The sequence below is a fragment of the Hoplias malabaricus genome, chromosome 1 (assembly GCF_029633855.1).
Source record: "Hoplias malabaricus isolate fHopMal1 chromosome 1, fHopMal1.hap1, whole genome shotgun sequence".
Classification (NCBI taxonomy): Eukaryota; Metazoa; Chordata; class Actinopteri; order Characiformes; family Erythrinidae; genus Hoplias; species Hoplias malabaricus.
In genome coordinates, this window is record NC_089800.1 from 71,063,167 (window position 1) to 71,087,432 (window position 24,266).

The following is a 24,266-nucleotide window of genomic DNA, read 5'->3' on the forward strand; positions in this document are numbered from 1 at the left end:
ACAAATAAACTAAAAAAACAAGAATAAAACAAAACATACAACAAATATAGGAACTAAACTCAAAATAAGATATAATAACATATAAATTAATAATATAATTCAAAGATAGAAATTACATTTAAAAAATGGATAAGAATAAAACTCAAATGAATAAAGAGTGGAATATATAAGAACAGTAAGTAATAACTAAAATAATAAAAATAATGATAAAAGAATTAAAATAAAATAAGATCAAGTAAAACACTCCTGGACATGGAGCATAGTGTAAATACGCTGCAATATATAATGGTCCATTTGTACCATTGTGTATTACCATTCTCCTCCAGCAGTGGGCAGCACTCTCCCTGTGTCATTGCCTCAGCCTGAATTAGCGATATATTTGGCAGGAATTTTGAACGAGGGAAATGAATGGCCTTTCACTAAAGCCCTCAGCGGGTGCTGTTATATATATATATATTATCTGTCTTGCTGTCTTGTATATATTCGATATTCGTATTTGTAGTATCCTGTTCGCTGTTTTCCTCCCCTCCTTTTCTTCCCCTATCCTTTTGCTGTTCATGAATTTGATTCTTTCTCTTTATCACTCACTTTTTTGCTCAGCCTTCACTCACACTCTCTCTCTCTCTCTCTCTCTCTCTCTCTATCTATCTCTCTCTCTCTCTCAGTGTTAGCGCGCATTCACAGAGTTTAGGTCTCGTGCCTAGCCGCGCTGTGGAGGCGCGAGACCCGTTTGGTACCAAATAAGGACATAAGCGCCAGACGCGGTGACGTCACCGTGAACAGACAAGGAGAAACGGAGGGGGGAGGAGGGGCATAGAATATGAAACTTAACGGCAGCGGAGGCAGGAATGTCGTTACATAACTGAGAGGTTTAGATTGAAAAGAAAATGTATGTGTGTGCATATACACAATACACATACACACTATATACACACACACACACACACAATTTGACCTCTGCATTTAACTCAGCCATGGCAGTGAACACACACTCACGCTAGTGATTAGCGGCAGTGAACTCACACCTGAAGGAGCGGGCAGCCATCTTAAGCTCCCGGTGAGCGTTTAGGGGTTAGGCGCCTTACTCAAGGGCCTTTTATCCATGGATGTCCCAGCCGCTCCTGGGAACCTCCGGTACCATTAGGTCACGGCTGCCCCAGTGCCCCAGTTTGTGTTGGTCGTCCTCTAGTCCTTCATCTGGGGACACAGGATAGTGTTGGCTGGATACATTTTGGTTGGTGGACTATTCTCAGTCCAGCAGTGACACCGAGGGGTTTAAAAACTCCAGCAGCGCTGCTGTGTCTGATCCACTCGCACCAGCACAACACACACTAACACAGCAACACTACGTCAGTTTCACAGAGGCGCAGCGGTGGTTCTGAGCATTGAAAAGCCCGGTGAAAAGGTGCAAACAAAGTAATTGTAATCGTAGAACTACAAAGCGCTCGTGTATGGTGAGTGGAGCTGGGAAACGGAGACATTAGTGAAAGCCTAGGTGTAAAATTGCACACTTTCTTGTGAGTGGGGGCATCATAGGAAAACACCTGAAGAGTAACAGGAGTTTCCCAAACTGCAGCACCGAAAATGATTCAGAGACAGAGAAAATGGGACCCCAGATCATATCTATAGCTGTTTGTGTCCTCCTCAATGTCATGGGTCTGAAAGAATGTGCATCTGTTAAGGAGCATTTACTGAGAAAAAAACGTAGAAGAAACCGCTGGTATCTTCAGATGACTGGATTGAGGCGGATCTCTCACTCGTAGGGGATGCTCATCAGTGAGACTGGGGGTCAGAACCTAGAGAACATTAGTGGAGCTCGTGCTTGTGACGATTCAGTGACGCAGAGAGAGAGAGAGAGAGAGAGAGAGAGACTGACTCACTCCAGAAGGGTGAGGACCGCTCGTGCCTCTCGCTCTCTTTTCCTCTCCAGCTCGCGCCAAAACCGGACAAATTAAAAAAATAATAATAATTAAAAAATATAAAGAAAATTAACCCAGATTCCTCGCTGACCCCTCACGTGCCGGACGGACAGACATGGAGGCTCCGGGTCTCGTGAAGAATGTGAGCCTGGAGTCGCTCCAGCTGTGCGAGAGAGACGGTAAGAGGAGCCCGTACGCCGGGTGGACCCGCCTCGCCTCGCGCGCCGCGTTGCGTTTCGCTGCAGATCACGTTCACTTGTCACTCTCCGAAATCCGCGTTCAAACGTCTGCCGGCTCATCTGGGCGTGTCATGACGCGTTGCGTTTATTGCACGAGCTTTAAAGTAGTGGCATGCCATGCCGAGTCACCATCAACACCTTCATCCTCCCCACCATCATCATCATCATTACCACATTGCACATAAGCTTTACACTGCAAGGGTGGCTGTGTTTTTTTATTTTCTCATTCTGTAGCGAAACAACGTGCCTGTATTGCACGCGGCGGGCAACTCGAGCTGGGTGTTGCATTATACGAAGCGAGAAATCGCCGCATGCTGTGGTCATCGACCCTCTTCCTGCAGGGTTCACTTCCATCTAACACATCCTTTAGATAATCAGGCAGTCACTTCCAAAGAAAAAAGATTAGATCAGGTGAATTAATGAAGGTTAACGAAGAAAGGTAAATGACCAGGAGTCCATTAGTGGACGATTGGTGCTCTGTGCCATATTACCTCAATCCATAGAAGACAGTCAGTGCACAGTCCAATGCAAGGGGGATTTATACCCCTCCGGCCGATGACTGGCATTGAGAATGGTGACCTTAGGCTCATGTGCAGCTGCTCCAGAGCATCCCGATCTATTGGTCACTGCTTTGGAATAAACTCATTGTAAAGGAGATGGAAACCCATGGGCACGTGGGTCTTCTTCAGCACCACGGACAGAGCAAGTGCCAACGCTGTGGTCAAGTGTTGAAATGGACTCTGGATAATGCACTATCCGTGGTGCTGAAATAGACTTACTCTATTTGATTCTAGTGTAGAAATGGACTCCAGCAAAGAGGATGACTGCCATGGTGTCCACAGGACTTCTGCTGCTTTAATAGCATAGTCGATATGAAAGGGACTCAGGTGTACAAATACAGTGTTCAGTGTCCTCATGTCTGTAGAAACAATGGACTATAGTATTGAATGCTAATGATGCCAGAAACAGACACTGTTCTCTCGTGCCGAAATATTTTCCATATTCAATACTCAGATTTTATCTTCCAGTACTACAGTAAATGGGACTGAAATTGACTATGGACTCTATTAATTGATGTTAAATGCATTTTTGTGTAGAAATTAACTCCTTAGTTATAAGTGAATTGAAATGCTCTCTATCCGTGGTGCTGAAATCAATTTTAGGGTTGGTATTGATCATCTGAAATGGGCTTCAAGTGCTATCTATGCTTCTAACAGTAAAGGCTCCGGTCTTGGAGCTGAAATGGTATAGAAATGGACTATGCTTTAGAAAAGGATTCTAGTTGTGGTGTCGAAATGGACTATATTTTAGAACAGGACACTCTGGTATAGAACTGCACTTTGATATCAGGGTTGTAATAATGTATATTCTAGTGATGAAAAAAAACCCTCTTTGGATCTGTGTGAGAAGGCAGTGACTTGACATTTATTTATTTATTTTTTTCAGCCTCCTCTCAGAAGCGAGGAGCAGATCAGTGTTAGTAATGCAGGGATTCTGCTACAGGATTTTCTTTTGCACTGAGCAATTTAAAAGGAATACACAAAGATTACCCTTAGAAATGAGCAGCAGAACATCATAAGCACAGAGGGAGCCACACACACTCTTACATTGCTTATTTAAGGAGTTAGGATTTTATTATTGGTTCATTTGTTTGTTTGTTTGTTTAAAATGACAATTAACTATATGACAATAAAAATGACAGTATACGCTACTATCGCTGACTTCAAAATCACCATCTGTAAATCGTATAAACCAAAATGTACACATACTTTTTGATTAAATATTATCCCCAATATGTTCACCCCAGAAACATGTTGGTATGTTGATTGGCGACTGAAAATTGTCCATAAGTGTGAATGAATGTGTGAGTCTGTTTTGCCCTGCCAAGGACTGACACCCACTCCAGGTTGATTTCCTGCCTTGTGCCCAGTGATTCCAGTTATGCTCCGGACCCACCACGACCCTGGTGGAGTTCTGGTAAAGTTAGTGTTCTGAATAAATTTGAATAAAAATTAATATCTTGAATTTAATTAGAAAGAAAAATACATCCTGAATTAAGGTCCATCAAAAGTAATGTACGGGAAAATGTTCCAGTAGAAGTCTGAATGGATCTGGCTGTAGCTCGTGTGGGTGTGTGTCTGTTTTATTTTATTTTATTTCTCTCAGACCCGTGTATATGAGTGTGTGAGTGCGTGTGTTATTTTTATCTCTCTCTGGAGCTCCATTCGCATATGTCCATCAGGGTCACTTTTATTTGCATTCCATGACACATTCACAGCATTTCTTTCAGTACACTGAGTGCTGTGTGCCATAGAAATGCATCTGTTTATGTTTACACCACTGTGTAGCTGTAGGATTCCCCCAATCACACATAATGCCACCAGCCTGGGAGAGTGAGGAGTACAAGCCTTCTCCAAAACATGTGAAGCCAACTACTGTTTTTTTTACTGAAGAGGTGAATCTTCTAGTAAATGTGGTTATAAAATTGAAATACAATTAAAGTGAACATTGAGTTTGCAAAGATGCCCAGTATCTTGTTTGGCCTGCAGCCTCCAGAATGGAGTTTGAATAAATGTAAAAGTCCAGAACCTTAATCCAGATATACCCTGACAATAATTAAATGTAATAATTACATGTATTATGTCAGAAATATCCTTCTTCAACTGAGTGCTCAGTGTAATGACCCTTACGCATATGACCACAAACACTCGCCTAGAGGGCAGTGGTGGATTCCAGTCTGGAACTGCAGGGCCAAAGTGGTCAGCAGCAGTGGCTTGCTATCATTCGGCTGCTCCTGTGTCCTTCAGAAAAACTGTGTCCTTAATCCCAAAGTGCTGCAGGCAGCTCCAGCACAACATGCCTGAGCAGTGAAGAGGAAAAAAGAAAGATGGGGAAAAACACTTTTTCATTCCTCCAAGCCACAACCTCCATCACTTTCTCCTTTTAAGAAAAATACAGCCTCCCTTCCACTGGGCTGTGATCTAAGAAAAGAAAGCTGACATAAGTATAAAAACTGCTAGGGACTTTAATGCATCTCAAAATACAATACTGTAATAACGCCAAAAACAAACTGAGACACCATCACAAGCAATACAGGGAAATGACCAGAGATTATGTTTTGATCATACCAAAAACTATACTGAAGTAACATGAAAAAAACAGTAGGATAGTACAAAAAACCATACTGCAATAATAAAAAAAATGTGTGATAATACCAAAATCAACACTGAGAAAACACCAAAATATATACAACACCTACACTGCAATGATATCAAATATATTATGGCAATAATAAGAAATATACTGAGATAACACCAAAAACAAAACTCCACTTCCCCGAGAACATCAACAAAAACACCAGTCCATTAACCAGAACTTTTTCAGTATTAACTCCAAGTAAAATAAACCATACTGTGTTTCCATGCCTTCCCGGCAGACAATGAGTAGAACAGAAATGGTTTCATGCCTCTAGAAGTAAAGTTTGTGATCTGGAGTGGACCACCACTGTCGACTACAGCGGAGGTAGTTTGCATTTGACATTTGGTGGGAGTTGTGGAGACCATTAGCAGTGGCGCTATAAACTATGACATTGTGAAATGCCCCCTGTATTCAGGTTCATTTAGTTGCCTCCAATACATTTAACTTGATAAAAATCTTTGGTTTTTAATGTCTCCAGCTAATAATAGCTAGCGGCTTTTGCTGTAGTTGCTAATGTCCTGAAAATGGTAACCAAATAACATTAAAAACAGTTAATTATATCACTTGCCACACAGCCCTGGGTTCATCAAGGTCTTCACCTCAGATCATTTTAGTGGGTTCTCCCTGTGCATTTGTGTGTTCCTGCTTTGTGTAGACATTAATATCTGACATAGAAGGGTTGGTTCACGAGTGGCAAACCATCTGCCGATGTCAAACTCTGAACACTTGAAAAGTATGTTTGGTTGTTTCTTCTAGCACTTGTAGCAAAGAGATTAAATGCTAAAGAGAAGCAGAATATTTGTGTGGTAGATCTGCCGTAAATAACTGCTGAAGAATGATTGTGAATCGCAATTAAGGGCAATAATATCGCAAATCATACTAGCAAAAAAAAAAGTGATTATACAAAAACATCTGGAACATTCTGCTCCAAGCATGATGAACTGCAATAATGTGTTAGGGGTAGTTTAAAAAGAAGCAGTACCTCTGAAGACACGCCTTCCTATAGCTTTGTAGCATTGTATTGATGGACCACTGGAAAAAACGCTTTCTTAAACTATTATAAATTCAACATTGTAATTTAATTACTGACTGACTGTTGTTAAGAAAAGATGGCAGTAGTTCTTTTGGGCCCATTTGTTTCTTATGTTATGCTAATGCTAGCACAATGATTCATCATGTTTTTTTCTCTTTATTTGGAGAAGAAAAGGCCTGTAAGAGCCTGTCTACATCAGATTTAATCAGTCATTACCACACAGGCTTAACAGTGCCCCTCTTTTTTTTCTCCCCAAGTGTTGTTTCTTCGCTTTTATACTCCTGTGTTTTTGTGGCACGGCAGAGGCGGGTTAGCTGTTTTCCTGAGTTAGCAGCTAATGGACTGAAGAAAATGAGGAGTGAATGGTGCTTAGGTTTGGCACATAATTTTGGGAGAAACAAAGAAATGGTGTTCCCTAGGTACAGGCAGAAATACAGAGGCTGGGGAGGGCTGCATTTTAGACATATTTTTTTTTGTCTTGTAGCTACATTACATGGCTAAATGTTTCGACACCTGATAATCCAACATTTCTACCAAAATCAATGGTATAATAATAATAAGGATGTTTGTCACAGTGAGAGCCTCTAGTTTTCTGGAAATGTTAAAATGTAACATTGATTAGTGCTGTTGAAATTCTTTGCATCTCATCTTCTTCAAAAGTATTGGTTCCATGGCTCCAACTGCTGGGATACTTCACGCCACTCTCTCCATGCTGCTGTGATAAAGTCACATGGGCTGAGGTGTATTTTGAAAAAGCTTAGTCACTTAGCACAGTTTGACACTGCATCAAGAAATGCAATCTGACATCTTCCTACCCTCCTCCAGAATTTATATAATACACAGTGTTCTCCCTGTTACAGGTCAGTGCAGCATTACAATTATTTTAAAGCTGTAATTTTAAAGTAAATATTCTCCCTAGTGTTCTTTTAAAAGGAAAGGTGATGTAACATATTTGTAAACATGCCTCAGTCCCAGCATTTGTCTGGAGTGTACTGCAGGGACCAAATTCAAATTTGTCCATATTTACAGAATCAATCAATTAGATACTTGTTATATTGCATTTTACAAAAAATCCTAAGCTTTTTCTAGAAATGGGGTTTGTGTTATATATGATCAGTTATAACTAATCTATACATTAGTTTAGATTATTTTTCAGTTTGATGCATCATTGTTACACATTTAAATCTATATATTAGCTTATTCTGAGAAAATATCCTTCAAATCCTAGGCCTAAGATCAAGTCAAAGGTCAAGTTCTGGTCCACCATCTGCTTATAGACAAAGACTAATGGCTCATAATTGAACTCATATTGTTCAGAGAAGAAAGACGGATCGCTAGATCTAATGTACACAGAGTAAATCATTTAATCCGTTTTTCCAGGAACGTGCTCTCTTGCTGTGGATGGATTCCCTTGACAGAATTCCTGGCAACCCTTGAGGAATGAGCCTGATTTAGGCTCTGTGGTGGCTACAGTGTCATTCAGACACATTTAACCATAATTACAGCCCATGGCTTTAGCTACATACCCAACACCTGTTAAAGCCCCTGGGAACCCATTTTGAATATTTTTAAAATAATGTTAAATGTGGGTGTTTTGTGAAACATTCAGCGAAGTTTAAATACAAAACAGAAATATGATTAATTTCTCCTCAAAAATGACCAGTACTTCTCTCTTTTCAATGTAGAATGGGCAGTCCTAAAAGTTGGTTATGCTTATGTAACTATTACCCTGACCAATCACAACATTTTAAAATTAAATCGTGACTGGATTTACATTACAAATAGCTGCAATTCATTTATGGTTGGACATTATTCTAAATTAACATATCTCTAATTATATTTTGACTTGGTGAAATAACAATTTGAGATATATTTAATTACAGTATGGTGAGTGTAAATGACATCTGAACTTAATTATTGACTGTTTTAAACTTACATTTCAGATATCTACAATTAAATTATAAATAGTCAAAAAGTAAATTAGAGATATCGTTTGTATTTCTGATATCTCAAATTATAATTCTGACTTGTCAGAATGTAATTGTAGATATCTTAAATTATTATTCGAGTCAAAACGTAGCTGACTTACACGGCACATTTTCACGCCATATAAAAGTTGCTAGGTCTACATATTATAGGGGACTTTCAGTAAAGTCATTTGCAAATATGTGGGTTGCTTTTTGAGCTTGGCAACCGTGGCAACCGTGCCAGCACATGGGGGACTGATGCTCGCAATGACTAAAATTCAGATGAGAGTGTCTTTTTGACTAGTCACAATATAGTTTTAGACATTTTAAATTACCGTTCTTTCCAGTCAGATTGTATGGCAAGCCTTTTTTAAACATTAAATAGCTTCGGTTAGTCCGACCATCTTTAATGAAATGCTAGTTTTGACTAACAATTACGTTTGGACTAGTCAGAATGACAAGATATCTGCCTTTACAATCTGACTAAGAACAGTACTTTAAGATATCTACAATTATAACTTTTTTAAATAAAATGTAATAATAGTAACTCTGTCTGGCATGAGCCAGCATATTTATGACCATTTCTTGCTATAACATTTTGTAAAGAGCTTTAAAATAGGGTAACCAGACCTGAAATGGTGAAAAAAAGGACACGTCTCGGATGAGCTCTCGCGAGAACTTACATTTACGTTTCGGCATAGCTGCTCGAGATGAGGGTGGGTACATGAGCTTTGCCTGATGTAAACAAGGACTACTGACGTGCAGACTGACCAATTAAATGTTTCCAGAGAAGTTTAACGACCAATAACGGTAGCTCTAGAGTCAGACCGTCCAATCAGAAGATTTTAGGCTACTTCGCCACGCCCCCTTCTCACTCAAGAGAACCAATCGGAGTAGGGAAGGGGGCGGGACTAGTTTGTGAACGAAACGCTTCTCCAAGTTCTATGTAAGTTCTAGAAAAACAAAATCCCGGACGTTTGTGAAATTCCGCCCGGACATTTTTTTAAGTCTAAAAAAGAGGACATGTCCGGGTAAAAGAGGATGTCTGGTCACCATATTTAAAAAGCATTGAGCTCTGTAGAGCGCAGCAGGTAGTGTCGCAGTCACACAGCTCCAGGGACCTGGAGGTTGTGGGTTCCATTCCCGCTCCGGGTGACTGTCTGTGAGGAGTTGGTGTGTTTTCCCCGTGTCCGCGTGGGTTTCCTCCGGGTGCTCCGGTTTCCTCCCACATTCCAAATAAAACACACGTTGGTAGGTGGATTGGCGACTCAAAAAGTGTCCGTGAGTGTGTGTCTGTGTTGCCCTGTGAAGGACTGGCGCCCCCTCCAGGGTGTATTCCCGCCTTGCGCCCAATGATTCCAGGTAGGCTCTGGACCCACTGCGACCATGAACTGGATAAGTGCTTACAGATAATGAATGAATGAGTCTCTGACGGTTTATTTCACATTTTAACAGTTCATTGAAATATCAAGGATTTTGATATGGTCGTTTTTGGAAGTCAAGTAACCTTACATTTAAACGGTTTAGCTACTTTTTAAGAGGTCAATCGATATAACATTTTTACATTATCTTATATTACGGGACAATTTAAAACTCGTGGTGTAGTCTGGGGCCGGGATGTCGTAAACCCCCACACACAAGCAAGCAAATAAAGGTTGAGGTAAGATTGAGTTAAAATATAATGTTATATTTTTGTGAAATATTATTAGGGAGCCCATGTTCCTCCAAAGGACACAATAAGTATAGATATGAATAAACTATTCAGTAGGCCCCTTTGTTTGCGTCCTTAGATTTACAACCTGACAGCTAATTTTACTGAAGCCTTCAAATTAAATTTTTCTTCTCCTTTAGTTTGTTATGAAAATTAAATAATTCGTGTTTTAATTCTTAAAGACTATGTATTTTGAGAGCATATTTAAAGTAACCAACTCGAAGTAAATTTGAAATGAGTCGGTTGATTTTGTTTGCATTAACGGATAAATTTAGGCTGTGTCTCAAACGGTCCAGCCTTCCTACATAGTGCACTACACTTAGACCAGAACAGTGACTTCTACACAAATAGTAATAGATGTATATCATAATGGACTAATACTAAAGACTGGATTAAAAAAATTAGCTACTATTAGAAATGTAATACACTATTTGTGTGTAGAACACTTTTTATCAAGACCCACAGCCATGCACTACAGAGGGATTAGGGTGTCATTTGAGATTTGGCCCTATATTCCTTCATTTGGCTTTTCTCTCCTGTATACCATGTATTGGTACTACTATGTATTAACTGAAGAAAATATTAAGGTTTAAGCAAAAGTTGTTAGCTACATCTATAGAAAATTTGATTACTACTAAAATCTAACTTTTAAAATACTCAAAGCAAATTAATCTAAACTTAATTAATTTAATTAAAAAATGTCAGCTTCACTTTATGTGCACATTTCAGGGGTGGCCAATAAAAAGGATCTGTTTACTTTCATTACAAGTAAATACATCTTCTTCTCTGGTAAAACTGCCATTTTACCCCTTTCCAAAAAGTTGGGACACAATATTTATAAAATGTTAAAACTGGAAAAAAAAAAGTTTTTATGCCGCCCACCCCTATCGCCCGCCCCCCCCCCCCCCACACACACACACACACACTTTGAATTTGATGCCAGCAAGAAGTTCCAAATAAATTGGGACAGGGGCATATTTACCAATGTGTTGCTATATTAGGGAACTGAGGAGACCAGTTCGTTTAGTTGTGATTAAGTTGTGAATTTTTTCTCATTCTTTTTGATACAGGATTTCAGCTGCTCAACTACTTGGGGTCACCGTTATAATGTTTATTATTTCATAATGCAACATTATAAATAACAGTTGTTTTTTTCAGTGGGTGAATGGTCTGGATAATTTTAACTCCCGGACTATTTTACTAAGGAGCCATGCTGTTGTAATTCATGCAGAATGTGAATTAGCCTTGTTCTACTGAAATAAACAAGGCCTTCCCAGGAAAAGAAGTAGTCTGTAAGGCAGCATGTTGCTCAAAAACCTGTATATATTTCAGCATGACTTCACAGATATGCAAGTAACCCATGCCATGTGCACTAATGCACCCCATCCATAAAGGCAGAAGTTATATTTAAAGGAGGCAGTTAAGGACATTGGGGTGGTGGGGGTCTAGCTGATTAACATATAAGCTGTGTCTATGACACAGAGAGAAAAAACCTGGGTGTGTCCGTGTGTTATTTGCTTTTTCTCTTATCTCCCGGAGACACTCACTCTTTCAGAGAAGGAACCGTTAGTTATTCAGTTTGGAGGAATGTGGCGTGAATAATGATCTCAGTCCACACCGTGAGTAAAATTTAAAGAAAAATATGATATGCATGATAAAAAACTTATCTTAGCAAGTGAAATCAACTTAAACATAACCAGTAGTGTAAATATATCTCATTTTGTTAGAATATTATAACGTTATTCTAGATGTTTTCTCACTTGTCTGTCCTGCTTAACCATTGAAAGTGTCTTTATCGATTGGCAAATAATTTGTGGGTAATTTCAAACAAGCAAAATTATCAGACAAAACAACAACTGCCTGGTTTGACCATACAGGAGCACTTTGTAGTATACAATTACAGACTATAGTCCGTCTGTTGCTCTGTATACATTGTTAACTCTCCTTCACTTTGTGTGTGTTGTGTGGGTCACCGTTATAATGTTTATTATTTCATAATGCAACATTATAAATAACAGTTGTTTTTTTCAGTGGGTGAATGGTCTGGATAATTTTAACTCCCGGACTATTTTACTAAGGAGCCATGCTGTTGTAATTCATGCAGAATGTGAATTAGCCTTGTTCTACTGAAATAAACAAGGCCTTCCCAGGAAAAGAAGTAGTCTGTAAGGCAGCATGTTGCTCAAAAACCTGTATATATTTCAGCATGACTTCACAGATATGCAAGTAACCCATGCCATGTGCACTAATGCACCCCATCCATTAAGGATGCTGTCTTTTGAACTGTGCACTTAACAAGCTGGATGGTTCCTATCCTCTTTAGCCCAGAGGATGCCACACCTCTTATTTCAAAAACGAATTTCAATGTTTGATTTGTCAGACCACAGGACAATTTCCCTTGCCTCAGTCCATCTTAAATGAGACTGGGCCCAGATAAGGCTGCAGCATTACTGGATCTCTTTATATATAGTTCTTCTTTGCATGATTGAGTTTTGTCTTGCATTTGTGGAAGCAGTGGTCAACTGTTCACAGACAGTGGTTGTGGGAAGTGTTTCTGAGCTCATGCAGTTACACCTTACTGAGTCATGAAACATTGCTTTTGGTACTTGTCTCTTATATATAGAGACTTCTCTGGATTTTCTGAATTGAATAAAATAAAATGTATTGTCCACAATGTGGAAATGCATCTTCGATCACTCATAGCATAACAACACAATACAACATATAACATCCACAATATATACACAGTCACATATGAAGAAATCCCCACGTTGTCTACTATTCTACATTGAGGACCATCATTCTTGTATTGTTGGGCTATTTTCCTGTGGAGTCTTTCAGAGTGGTGAACCCCTCCCCATCTTTACTTCTGAAAAATTTAGCCTCTCTGAGATGCTCATTTTTAACCCCAAATTATGTCACTGATCTGTTGCCAGATTAATATTCTTCTTCTTCTTCGGTTATTTGTCTTTACCTGTCTTTGGTTGTCCAGTCCCAACTTTATTTGGAACATGTTGCTGGCATCAAATTGCTGAAAAAATTTCTTAGTTCCAACATTTGACATTTTGTCTCTGCACTATTGTCAATTAAATGTAGGCTATAAATGATTTTCACATCATTGCAAGCCATTAATGTTTACATGATGCCGAATGTCCCAGCTTTTCTGTAAACGAGTAAATGAGCCATCCCACCACTGTGAGACCCTGTGATCTGATCTTGGTGTTTACAGAGCCAGTGAATAGAATGACCTCCCAGACACCTCCAACTCTCGACAGACTGTGGCCTTCTTCTGTGTCAGAGTGAGTCAGTGTTGATGAACACTCTTCAGTCTGTTTATGGCCAGGAGGAACTGATGTTTGATCCAGATAGGATTTGAATAATGAAATTAAACTCTCGTCATATTGACTCCCAGTGCAGGGTTCTTCTGCTGATGATGGCTGCTGATGGTGATGTACGAGGCTGTGAATTGCACGGAGAGTTCATCTGTCTCACATTAAGACACCTCAGCCCATTTACACAGTTCATTCTGTAAACGTGCTCTACTGTCTACAGCCTTCAGCACGGCTGTAGTGAACGGGAGGGAACAATCTGGAACAATTAACAGGTGATTTTTGGGGCTGGTCCTGAACACTCAGGATGATGCTGGCCAATGAAAGCAATTTGGGAGGTTAGTATTCTCCTCCAATCATGTTGAGCACTTTGGAAAAGATGCTTTGTCTGATGTTTAGTGTCTCAGGAGGAGCTGGCATGGTAGCATTATGTGATCAGGAATGACTTAGCAAGTCAATGGAATTAACAATGACTAAAATGTGGAGAAATTGGGCTATGATTTTGTTACCTGGTCGTCTATGGAAAATAGTGCTTTTTTCATTAGCCTTTTGTTGTGCTTTGTGCAAAAGCCGTTGCGAGCTGATATTGCTTATTACTTTACCTTGAATGGGTGGGGCTAAACTGATGAAGGTGAAATAACCCTCTGCTGTAATGCCCATATCACACCATTATTATGCATATTTGAGGTTGTGTACTCTGTTTTATGAAAAATTAATGACTGTATTGGTGTAATATATGATTTGAAATGTTTCTAGGAGTGTGCTTTAATAAATCACTGGTGCTGTCCGTGCCAATGATATTTTCTAGCATTCATTCTAGATTTGAGTATTTGCTATGTTTGAACTACACTGCCATCACTGATTGTTTCAGTTTAATGCATTAAACCCTTCTGGGACTTCTGGGATATTGAGTGCTTTACACGGCTGGAGTCAGTAATTGCTGCAGCTGGTGAAATAGGTGGAATAAACTTCTTTATTAATAATATTCTGACATCAGACTCTGAATGAGATATTACATATTTTTAACTAGATTGAAGATAGTTTGCAAGAAACAAAGTGTTTGAGGTCTGAAAAAAATGACCTGAACAAGACCAGGAGCCATATTATCAGCCCTGCAGATAAACCAATGCGTCTCTCTTTCTCTCTCTCTCTCTCTCTCTCTCTCTCTCTCTCTCTCTCTCTGTGTGTTAGTTTCAGAATGGACTGCAGTCCCACAGGATGCTTTTAGCAATCCAACACAGGACCACAGACCATATATAATCTCTCTCTCTCTTTTTCTCTCTCTCTCTCTGCTCCTCCCTCTCTTTTTCATTTACACTCTGCCTCAATGCTCTTTGTGCTTTTTTCCATAATTTTTATTTATATTTTTCTTTATCTGCCTGTTTCCGACTTTTTTATTGATATTGTTTTCTCTCTACTTTTGCCTTGTTCACACTTGACTTTGTGTTTGGTGACTTCATGCAGGTATTTAAAGCAAGTCTAAAAGCATCTCTCATCCTGGTGCAGCTCTAATACATCAGTAACTGACTCTGTTTGTCCTCGTGTAGTTCAGTGGTCAGCAGAAATGTTGTAATCGATTGGAGGTTCTTGAATTTCTCCATATATTCCATCAGACAGGTCCTGGATTTTGCTGGAAATTTCCATGATCTCTCTTGTGTTCCTCACTTAAAGCACCACATCTCCATTCACAGTGAGAACTTTCTCTTTAAATGGATTGAAATACACTGACGAACCAGCTTGCTGTGTTGCCATAGAAACTGCTCACCCTGTGCATGTGTGTGTGTGTGTGTGCTTGTGACAAAGACATTTCTCTTGTTCAGGGTGTAGCAGCTCTATGATGCAGTAGAGCACCCTTTTCATTTGCACATGGCTTGCTGTTGGATTGGATTTATTCAAGTATCTTATAACTGATATATAAATCTAAAACCATTGTGATTCTCTACTGCCTTGTAATAGGGAAAGTAGGGTCTATAAGTAGGAAACAAATCCCCTCTCATCTTTCCCTTTGATTTGAGTAAAAACGTGTTACATGAAGGGAGCCCCTATCTTACCTAGTGTTCTTTTAACGTCTCTAGACACATTACAGGACCAACTTGCGGATGTCTACTCAGCCAATACTCTCTCTTAAAAGAAGGGTGTTACACAAGGTGTTTGCTTTTGTACGTCTCGTCTCTTCTACAAAAGCTTGACATCAGATGTTGAAACATATCTGTGAAGATTCAATGACATCCTGCAATAAGAGCATTAGTGAGGTCAAGTGCTGACGTTGAATGATTAGTTCTGGTACACATACATCATTCTAGCTCCTCCCAGAGGTGACCTCTGTTACTCCAGATAACAGTGCCACTGCTCCACAGCCCAGTGCTAGGGGTGGCTTGATATCTCTTGATGATAATTGGCATTGGGCAGGTGGAGCTTAGACTCCAGATCATGTTATTTCATTTCGTGGTTTTCTAAGAGATTGAACAAGCTGTGTGTGTGTGCACAAATGTATGTAGCTCAGACCCAGAATTTCCCAGAATACAGGAACTGTCTATGGAAACAACATGAGAAGGTCTATCAACGTTCTATTAAATGCTGCAGGCTTACTGATACTAATACAGTGTACGTTGAAGCTGTGATAGTAATTAACAAAAGAAGTGTCACTTTTCCAGGTTTGGCTCCAAAAGACAAGTGTAAAGCAGCGAAAGGCAGAAGTTATATTTAAAGGAGGCAGTTAAGGACATTGGGGTGGTGGGGGTCTAGCTGATTAACATATAAGCTGTGTCTATGACACAGAGAGAAAAAACCTGGGTGTGTCCGTGTGTTATTTGCTTTTTCTCTTATCTCCCGGAGACACTCACTCTTTCAGAGAAGGAACCGTTAGTTATTCAGTTTGGAGGAATGTGGCGTGAATAATGATCTCAGTCCACACCGTGAGTAAAATTTAAAGAAAAATATGATATGCATGATAAAAAACTTATCTTAGCAAGTGAAATCAACTTAAACATAACCAGTAGTGTAAATATATCTCATTTTGTTAGAATATTATAACGTTATTCTAGATGTTTTCTCACTTGTCTGTCCTGCTTAACCATTGAAAGTGTCTTTATCGATTGGCAAATAATTTGTGGGTAATTTCAAACAAGAAAAATTATCAGACAAAACAACAACTGCCTGGTTTGACCATACAGGAGCACTTTGTAGTATACAATTACAGACTATAGTCCGTCTGTTGCTCTGTATACATTGTTAACTCTCCTTCACTTTGTGTGTGTTGTGTGGGTAGGAGTGATCAGACACAGGACTGATGGAGTTTTTAAGCTCTGTGTCCACTCATTGTCCACTTCTGTTAGACACACCTACTAGAAAGTATGCATAACAAAATTCTGTAACACTGTTTTGTAAAAACATTGCACATATATTTTGGGCTGTTCTTCTGGACAAGGCTAAGTATGGCTGTTTCTGTGTTCTGAGATATATATAACACTGAGACACCCTAAAGCAGCTGTTTTGGAACGCTAGGACACAGCACAAAGTTTAATTGGCATCCTACCTGGAATCACTGGGCGCAAGGCAGGAACACACCCTTGAGGGTGCGCTAGTCCTTCACATGGCGACACACAGTCACACATTCACACCTGCAGACACTTTTGAGTCACCAATCCACCTACAAACATGCGTTTTTGGACTGTGGGATCAAACCAGAGCACCTGGAGGAAACCAATGCTGACACAGGGAGAACACACCTCACAGACACCTGAAGCATGCCTTGAACCCAGAACTTCCAGGTCCCTGGAGCTGTGTGACTGTGACACTACCTGCTGCGCCACTGTGCCACCCAGAATTGTTATTAAAAAGCATTATTAAAGTATTTGAGAAAATATGAAGCATGCTACTAACTTTTGTCCAGGGACTAAGGCAAAAAAATGTTATGTCTACTAACACTCATATTTGAAAAAGTAGAGCCAAGTGAGTACGATAGCTATAGTCTTGGTATTTAAAGCAGACCCTGATTACCATAAAATGCTAGGAGGTCCCCAGTACTTTTAGTACTTAACAAAATATAGGACAGTTTGCATTACAGAATAATGGCCATTCCCCACAAGCTTCTGTATTCATTCTTGGCCTTCCATTTTATAAAGATGATTTCAGTATTTTACTAGCCTATGTTATTTTATTGTCTCTCTCTCTGTGTGTGTGTGTGTGAGTTTAGGTAAGGCAGAGGACAGTGGCGTTGTAGAGATGGAGCTCCCCGTGCCTGTAAACATTCGCATCAGTAACATCACCTGCGACTCATTTAAGATCTGCTGGGACATGGACCCCCGCACCAAAGAGAAAATCACCCACTACTTCATCGACCTCAACAAGAAGGAGAACAAAAACTCCAACAAGTTCAAACACAAGGTACAGTGAAATCATCTAATAAGATAGAAGCTGTTCTGTATTGTTTTTCAAGAATGGAATTGATGTAAATTATCCTGCTCTTACATCTCACCCCTCATATCCCTGTATCCAGGATGTTCCTACTAAGCTGGTTGCTAAGGCAGTGCCCTTGCCGATGACAGTGCGAGGCCATTGGTTCCTGAGCCCGAGAACAGAGTACACAGTTGCTGTGCAGACCGCCTCCAAGCAGAGCGACGGTGACTACGCTGTTTCAGAGTGGAGCGACATTGTAGAGTTCTGCACTGCAGGTAATACCCCATAATAACCATCTTTAACTAACACCACCCTGTGGCTTAAACTTAACTGAATAAGACATGCACATTTAGCTTTCATAATGTACATTTTTGAAAAATATATTCTGAGTTTTGTGGTTTCTTACATTTTAAACATGTAAGACAATAACTAGCTGTACCAATCTCTTGCAGCGGTAAATGCAATAGTTTCCTCTTACATAAAGTTAGTTTTGCTAGATATTCTTGATGCGTTATATGAATCATATTTCAGTTGACAGTAAATGTAGTCATGGGTAACTGATGGTATCTGAACACCAAACACAATTTCATTTTGGACAGTGAAAATGTGGCAGTATTTTATTTCCCCTCTGCTTGATTTTGCAAACTTTCCCCAGTGACAAAAACTCCCTAACAAATCATCTGTGCCTCTGGCATTGGCATAGCAACAACCAGCCAATCGGGTCTTTGTATTTGTGTCTCAGCTCTCTGTGCTTTCTGACAGACCTATGCAGAGACACTGAACATAGACCTCAGTGTGTGGACTGTATACACTTGCCCAAAAGTTAGCGGACATCTGTTACAGTCACTGGGTTACTGTCTTCTGAAATGATGTGAGAGCTCATTATAAATGTTTTGTATGAGACCGAGGGCTTTGTGTTTTCCCGAATCAGCTCTACCTATTATAGGCATTAACATTTTTATCTGTGAGGAGCTGAAGGAGATTTACCGAAGATGACATTTTATTCAAATTGTCCATGTTTTTCACTGGAAAAGGTTAAAAAATGTGGTGACTTTCTGCAAAAAATTGCATATAGCTCAGAATCTTTTTCATTTTGTATTTGTTTTTCCAATGTCACCTTGTAAGGTGTGTAACAACCTTAATCCCTGCTAAATAATATATTTTTGGTAGACATAGATATAGATCTTAATGAAGTGTTTTCAGATGTTTTAAAAGGTTTTATTGTCATGGTCTGTGTTTTATCCGTGCCTTATCAGTAGATTACTCCATTACCAGTATAACTCACAGCCCTAATATGAAGCTGAAATCTGAACAATTGATCCTCAGTTTGATCCTGGAAGTGCTTGTAGTTTAATTATGATTTTATTTGTGCACAACAAGCTGTGTGTCCTACTCTGCAGATTACTCGACTGTACATTTGACTCAGCTGCTTCAGAAGGCTGAGGTCATCGCTGGCAGAATGCTCCCCTTCACAGTTTTCTACCGCAATCAGACCCAAGAGTACTTTGACTACTGCAGGTACAGGAGCCAGTCTCATCTGCTTCAAAACACAAGCATGGCACAAGAAAAGACTACAACACTGAAAGGATGTTTACATTTAAGTGAAATAGGAATACATAATAGAGTTGTAACAATGCTCAAATTATCCATAAAATAATTATTTTTCCACTATGATATTTTTACATTTCTGATACAGATATATGTAATATGCCTCCTTCGAACAACTAATAACAAAATGTAACATTCCAAGATCACATTTCTTTAGATACCTACAAATGCGTAGTTTTATAGTCTCATTTCTCTCTATTTCCTTCTGTTTCACTGAGTTCATCCTTAAGCTGGGGGCAGATTCCAAGCAAGCTATATGTACGATATATGAGCTTCTCAGTACATATAATCTGATAACTCCAGATGATCTCAAATGGAGGTGGGAAGAGGACCTTGCCAACCAAATTCCAGAAGAAGAAATGTGGCAGCAAATTATTAGAAGAGTGAACACATCATCTGTCTGTCAATGGCATTTGGTGATACAAATTATGGTAGTGCAGAGGCTTCATTGGAGCAAATTTAGACGGTCTAAAATTAGGCCAAATTTGGATCCTACATGTGATAGATGCAAACAAGACCCTGCAGATCTATTACATATATTTTGGACATGTCCAAATTTATATAAATTTTGGCAATCCATTTTTAATACCCTTTCTAAAATTTTGGAAGTGCCACTAGACTGTTCTAGACTGTTCACCTTATGTGGCGCTATTTGGTGTTCAGCCACTAGGCGTCCACCTAAGCCATCCTATGTGTAGTGTATTGGCTTTTTTGCACTTTGCTAGCCAGGCAACTAATACAATGTAGGTGGAAAGATCCTCTTCCTCTGACTTACACCCAATGGATCAGAGAAGTTATGTGATATCTCAAACTAGAGAAGATAAAATACTCTCTCCAGAGTTCAGGGCAGAAATTTTATGTGACATGGCCAGAACGGTGGTGCAGCAGGTAGTGTCACAGTCACACAGCTCCAGGGACCTGGAGGTTGTGGGTTCAAGTCCTGCTCCAGGTGACTGTCTGTGAAGAGTTTGGTGTGTTCTCCCCATGTCCGCGTGTGTTTCCTCCCATGGTCCAAAAACACACATTGATAGGCGACTCAAAATATCCATAGGTGTGAGGGGTTGGTGCCCTGTGAAGGACTGGCATCTCTCCAGAGTGTGTTCCTGCCTTGAGCCCAGTGATTCTGGGTAGGCTCTGGATTCACTGTGACCCTGAACTGGATAAACGGTTACAGACAGACCGTGTACCATGGTATTCGATGTGCATAAACGTTTTCTTCTCTCTCTTAAATGCCGGTCGTGGGATGGGAGGGGTTAAAGGGATATGGGACTGTTTGTATTTTATATGCTTAAAATCATTTGATTCCGCTTTTGAAAGTTTGAAAACTCCTTGACTCTAGGAACTACATATTACTAGAACTTACTACACAACTCACCTCTTTTGAATGACACTCGTGATCATGCATGGGTCCATAGCAAAAGCTCTGCCCTTCCCACCCAGGTTACCGTTTTAGAAATCAGCCAGATGTGTAGTTTTTATTATAGATGTTTTTTTGAGAATGGCTCTGAGGAGAACTAGAAGTGCATCTGATGCCTGTGTACTGTCCATTCACTGTTTTTTCTATTTTATGATTAAAATTAAAATACAGGGTTTTTCATTTTTCTATTAAAGTAAAAGAAAAAAAAAAACACCTGGATATTCCATTCAAATTTAGCAATGCCTTTGTTTTTAACCTCCTCTTTCCAGTACACAATAAAATAAATGCTATATTTACAACACTCTGAGAATGAAAGCCTGTGCGCCCTGTCCTGTGTCCTGTGTGCTGTGTGCCATGTGCCATAACCTCAAAAAAGTAAGGTGCTGAACTCAGTGAAACTCAGTGGATCCATCCTTTTATTTCGGGGTAGCACCTGAGAGTGTGTGAGATGAGGACCTGTGAGGGATTTTCCAAGTGTGTTTATTATTTTGTGTAACCAAGGAGGAGGCGATAACCACATGTTTTAGATTTGTTTTGCTTCAACATCAAAATAAATATAATTCATTCATTCATTATCTGTAACCACTTATCCAGTTCAGGGTCGCGGGGGGTCCAGAGCCACATGGAATCATTGGGCGCAAGGCGGGAATACACCCTGGAGGGGGCACCAGTCCTTCACAGGGCAACACAGACACACACACCTACGCACACGTTTGAGTCGCCGATCCACCTACCAACGTGTGTTTTTGGACTGTGGGAGGAAACCGGAGCACCCGGAGGAAACCCACGCAGACACAGGGAGAACACACCAAACTCCTCACAGACAGTCACCCGGAGCGGGAATCAAACCCACAACCTCCAGGGCCCTGGAGCTGTGTGACTGCGACACTACCTGCTGCGCCACCGTGCCGCCCAATAAATATAATTTTCCTTTTAATTTAATTTCAATACCAATTGACGGAATACACGTCTCCATCTCCAATATAATCCTAACTTTTGATAGTTTCAAATAAATATTATTTAATGCTATTAAAATTCTTAACCATGATGCAGCTGGGAGTCAACTGTTCACCACCTCAAATATTTCACCTCCCACGCTCTGTTCCTCTCTCACAGGAATGCACAGGGTGGCCGGATGCTCCCCTCAGTGAAGGACAACAGCGGCAGCCATGGCTCCCCTCTGAGTGGGAAGCTGGAGGGCATCTTCTTCAGCTGCAACACAGAGTTCAACACAGGACAGCCTCCGCAGGACTCTCCATACGGCCGCTACCGTTTCCAGATCCCAGCAGAGGAGCTGTTTGGCCCGGACACGCGTGTGTACTTCGGTGATTTCTACTGCATGTACACGGCCTACCACTATGTGATACTTGTGCTGGCTCCGCGAGGCTCTACTGGTGATGTTTACTGCAGCGAGCGTCTGCCCGAGCTGGACGTGACCAACAACCGCTTCCTGACTCGAGTGTGCGGCCCAGACGGGCGAGTGGAGTTCCGGCATGCTCAGGACGTCATCCTGGAGCTCATCTACACAGAGCCGGTGGAGCTGGGGCAGGGCAGTGTGGCTCAGATCAGCGGCCATCAGCTCATGAGCCTCTCCACCATAAATGCAAAGAAGGATCCCAGCTGCAAGACCTGCAACATTAGCGTTGGACGCTAACAGAAGCGTGAGTTAGACTCTATCCGATCCTTATATCCGACACCTCAAGAACTTGAAAACTAGCATGGACTGATACATAGATTCCTCGTAAACAACTGTGTCCAATCATCACTTAACACCCCATGATGTGCAGCATTAGCACGGGACGCTAACCCCAGTGCTCATGTGTAAGATGGAGTGTGTTTGAACCTTAGATCAGACACATCAAGCGCTTGAATGTTAGCATGGTCAAAGATATCCATACACACATTCATACCACAAACTAACCATCTGTGTCCAACATCCCAACAGCTTCAACATTAGCTTAGGATGTTAATGCAGAAGCTCAGGCTGCAGTGCATCAGACACCACAAGAACTCGAACCTGACACTAGCTAGCACTCATGCTGGACTCGTTAACCAACCTTCCTCACCTCAAAAATCACCTGGACACTCCGGGACACTAACAAGTCAAAAATCCAATGCAAACTCAAGCTGGACTGACTAACCAACTGTTCCTGGCCCTCAGCTCACACACCCCAAGAGGTGCAACATAAGCGTGAGAAGCTAACAACACATGGCTATTCATTAACATAAATAGCTGCCTAGCTTTTGGAATAAATATTGTTCTTGCAGAGTCAGTGTGGGATGCTCATTAAAAACAAAACAAGTAAAATGACTAACAACCCCTAAAATTCAAACCAGCCATCTAATAGAGGCATCCTGCCTTTTTGTTTATCGTCCGCAACACACATTCATTGTTTAGATCTTATGACAAGACCCTCGAGCAAACCTGAATTTAATAAACTCAACAACTTTACTTAAATATTAAAGAATACTTAAATAACCAGCCTGGACTGTATTACGCCAATACTTCGTTTCCTAGCATGGTCCTACAAACATCTCGTGGATGAAGATGAGAACGAGGACCATTAATAAACCCTGACAGTGACACAATGCTGTCCATCCTTCAGTTACCACCACAACCCACAACCACAGCTAGCTACGCCTACCGGCTTCACTTCAGAATGCCAAACAGTGCTGAAGAACATTCACACTGTTGACGTGAGCATCTAAAGGAACTGAGTGCAGGGCGCCATGTCCTATGTTTGGTCCCTTTTTATCCCACATTTTCTGACTCAGTAGGCTGAATTATCTGGATGACTCCCTGCAGAGACAACTGCAGCAAACTCCCCAAAATCCTTATCTGCAGTGATGGGAAAGAAAGGAGGAAGTAGTAATGGAAGAAAACAAAGAAAAGTGACCATCCTTGACCACTCTGGGAGCTCTGTTTGCTCTTACACAAGCTTCTTACAGTCTTTTCAAAAGGAAGGAAAGATAGAAAGAAAAACAAGACACCACCACCTTGCTCATCTTTTCATTTCAGAAAAACAACACCACTTCTACAGCTGGTGTTGTCTACAAACAGACCACTTTTTTGTGCTTGCTCTTACATTTAAGGAGTTGCTTCCCATCTACTGAAGATAATTACATTTTTTTCTGAATGGAGAAACTACTATCAGCGAAGTTTGTCTCTCGTTTTCCAAGCACAGATTAAGCCTTAAGTAAAAATAAAAAGGTTTTTCGGTGGAGAACCCAACTTTATAATTTATTCAAAGGTGAGGTTTAATCTTTCTTTGGAAAAATGTAAGACATTTCCAATTTTCCTTACGGCTAAACCACATCCCACAGACTTTTCCCCTCAGTGTTTTCACTGACTTTATGCTCTTGCACAGACACTTGTTTATTTTTTACAATATTATCGCAGTTCTCCTTTAACCTGTTGTCACTGTTTCTGTTTAGTTCTTGTTTTTA

At 40.4% G+C, this 24,266-nt stretch overlaps 1 protein-coding gene across 5 annotated transcripts; it reads left to right on the forward strand.

Annotated features, from left to right (window-relative positions):
• Window positions 1-1,963: 1,963 nt before the first annotated feature.
• On the forward strand, window positions 1,964-24,171 carry phyhipla (phytanoyl-CoA 2-hydroxylase interacting protein-like a). 5 transcript variants are annotated; one of them, XM_066672708.1, is made up of 7 exons: window positions 11,649-11,686; window positions 13,297-13,366; window positions 13,480-13,671; window positions 17,592-17,782; window positions 17,895-18,069; window positions 19,195-19,312; window positions 21,936-24,171. In XM_066672708.1, exons 4-7 carry the CDS (start codon window positions 17,621-17,623, stop codon window positions 22,471-22,473), a joined length of 993 nt encoding a protein of 330 aa, XP_066528805.1. In that variant the 5' UTR covers window positions 11,649-11,686; window positions 13,297-13,366; window positions 13,480-13,671; window positions 17,592-17,620; the 3' UTR covers window positions 22,474-24,171. The 5 variants fall into 5 exon arrangements, with proteins under 5 accessions (XP_066528798.1, XP_066528823.1, XP_066528814.1 ...); XM_066672701.1 differs by lacking the exons at window positions 11,649-11,686; window positions 13,297-13,366; window positions 13,480-13,671 and adding an exon at window positions 1,964-2,098; XM_066672726.1 differs by lacking the exons at window positions 11,649-11,686; window positions 13,297-13,366; window positions 13,480-13,671 and adding an exon at window positions 9,276-9,302.
• The last annotated feature ends 95 nt before the right edge of the window (window positions 24,172-24,266 follow it).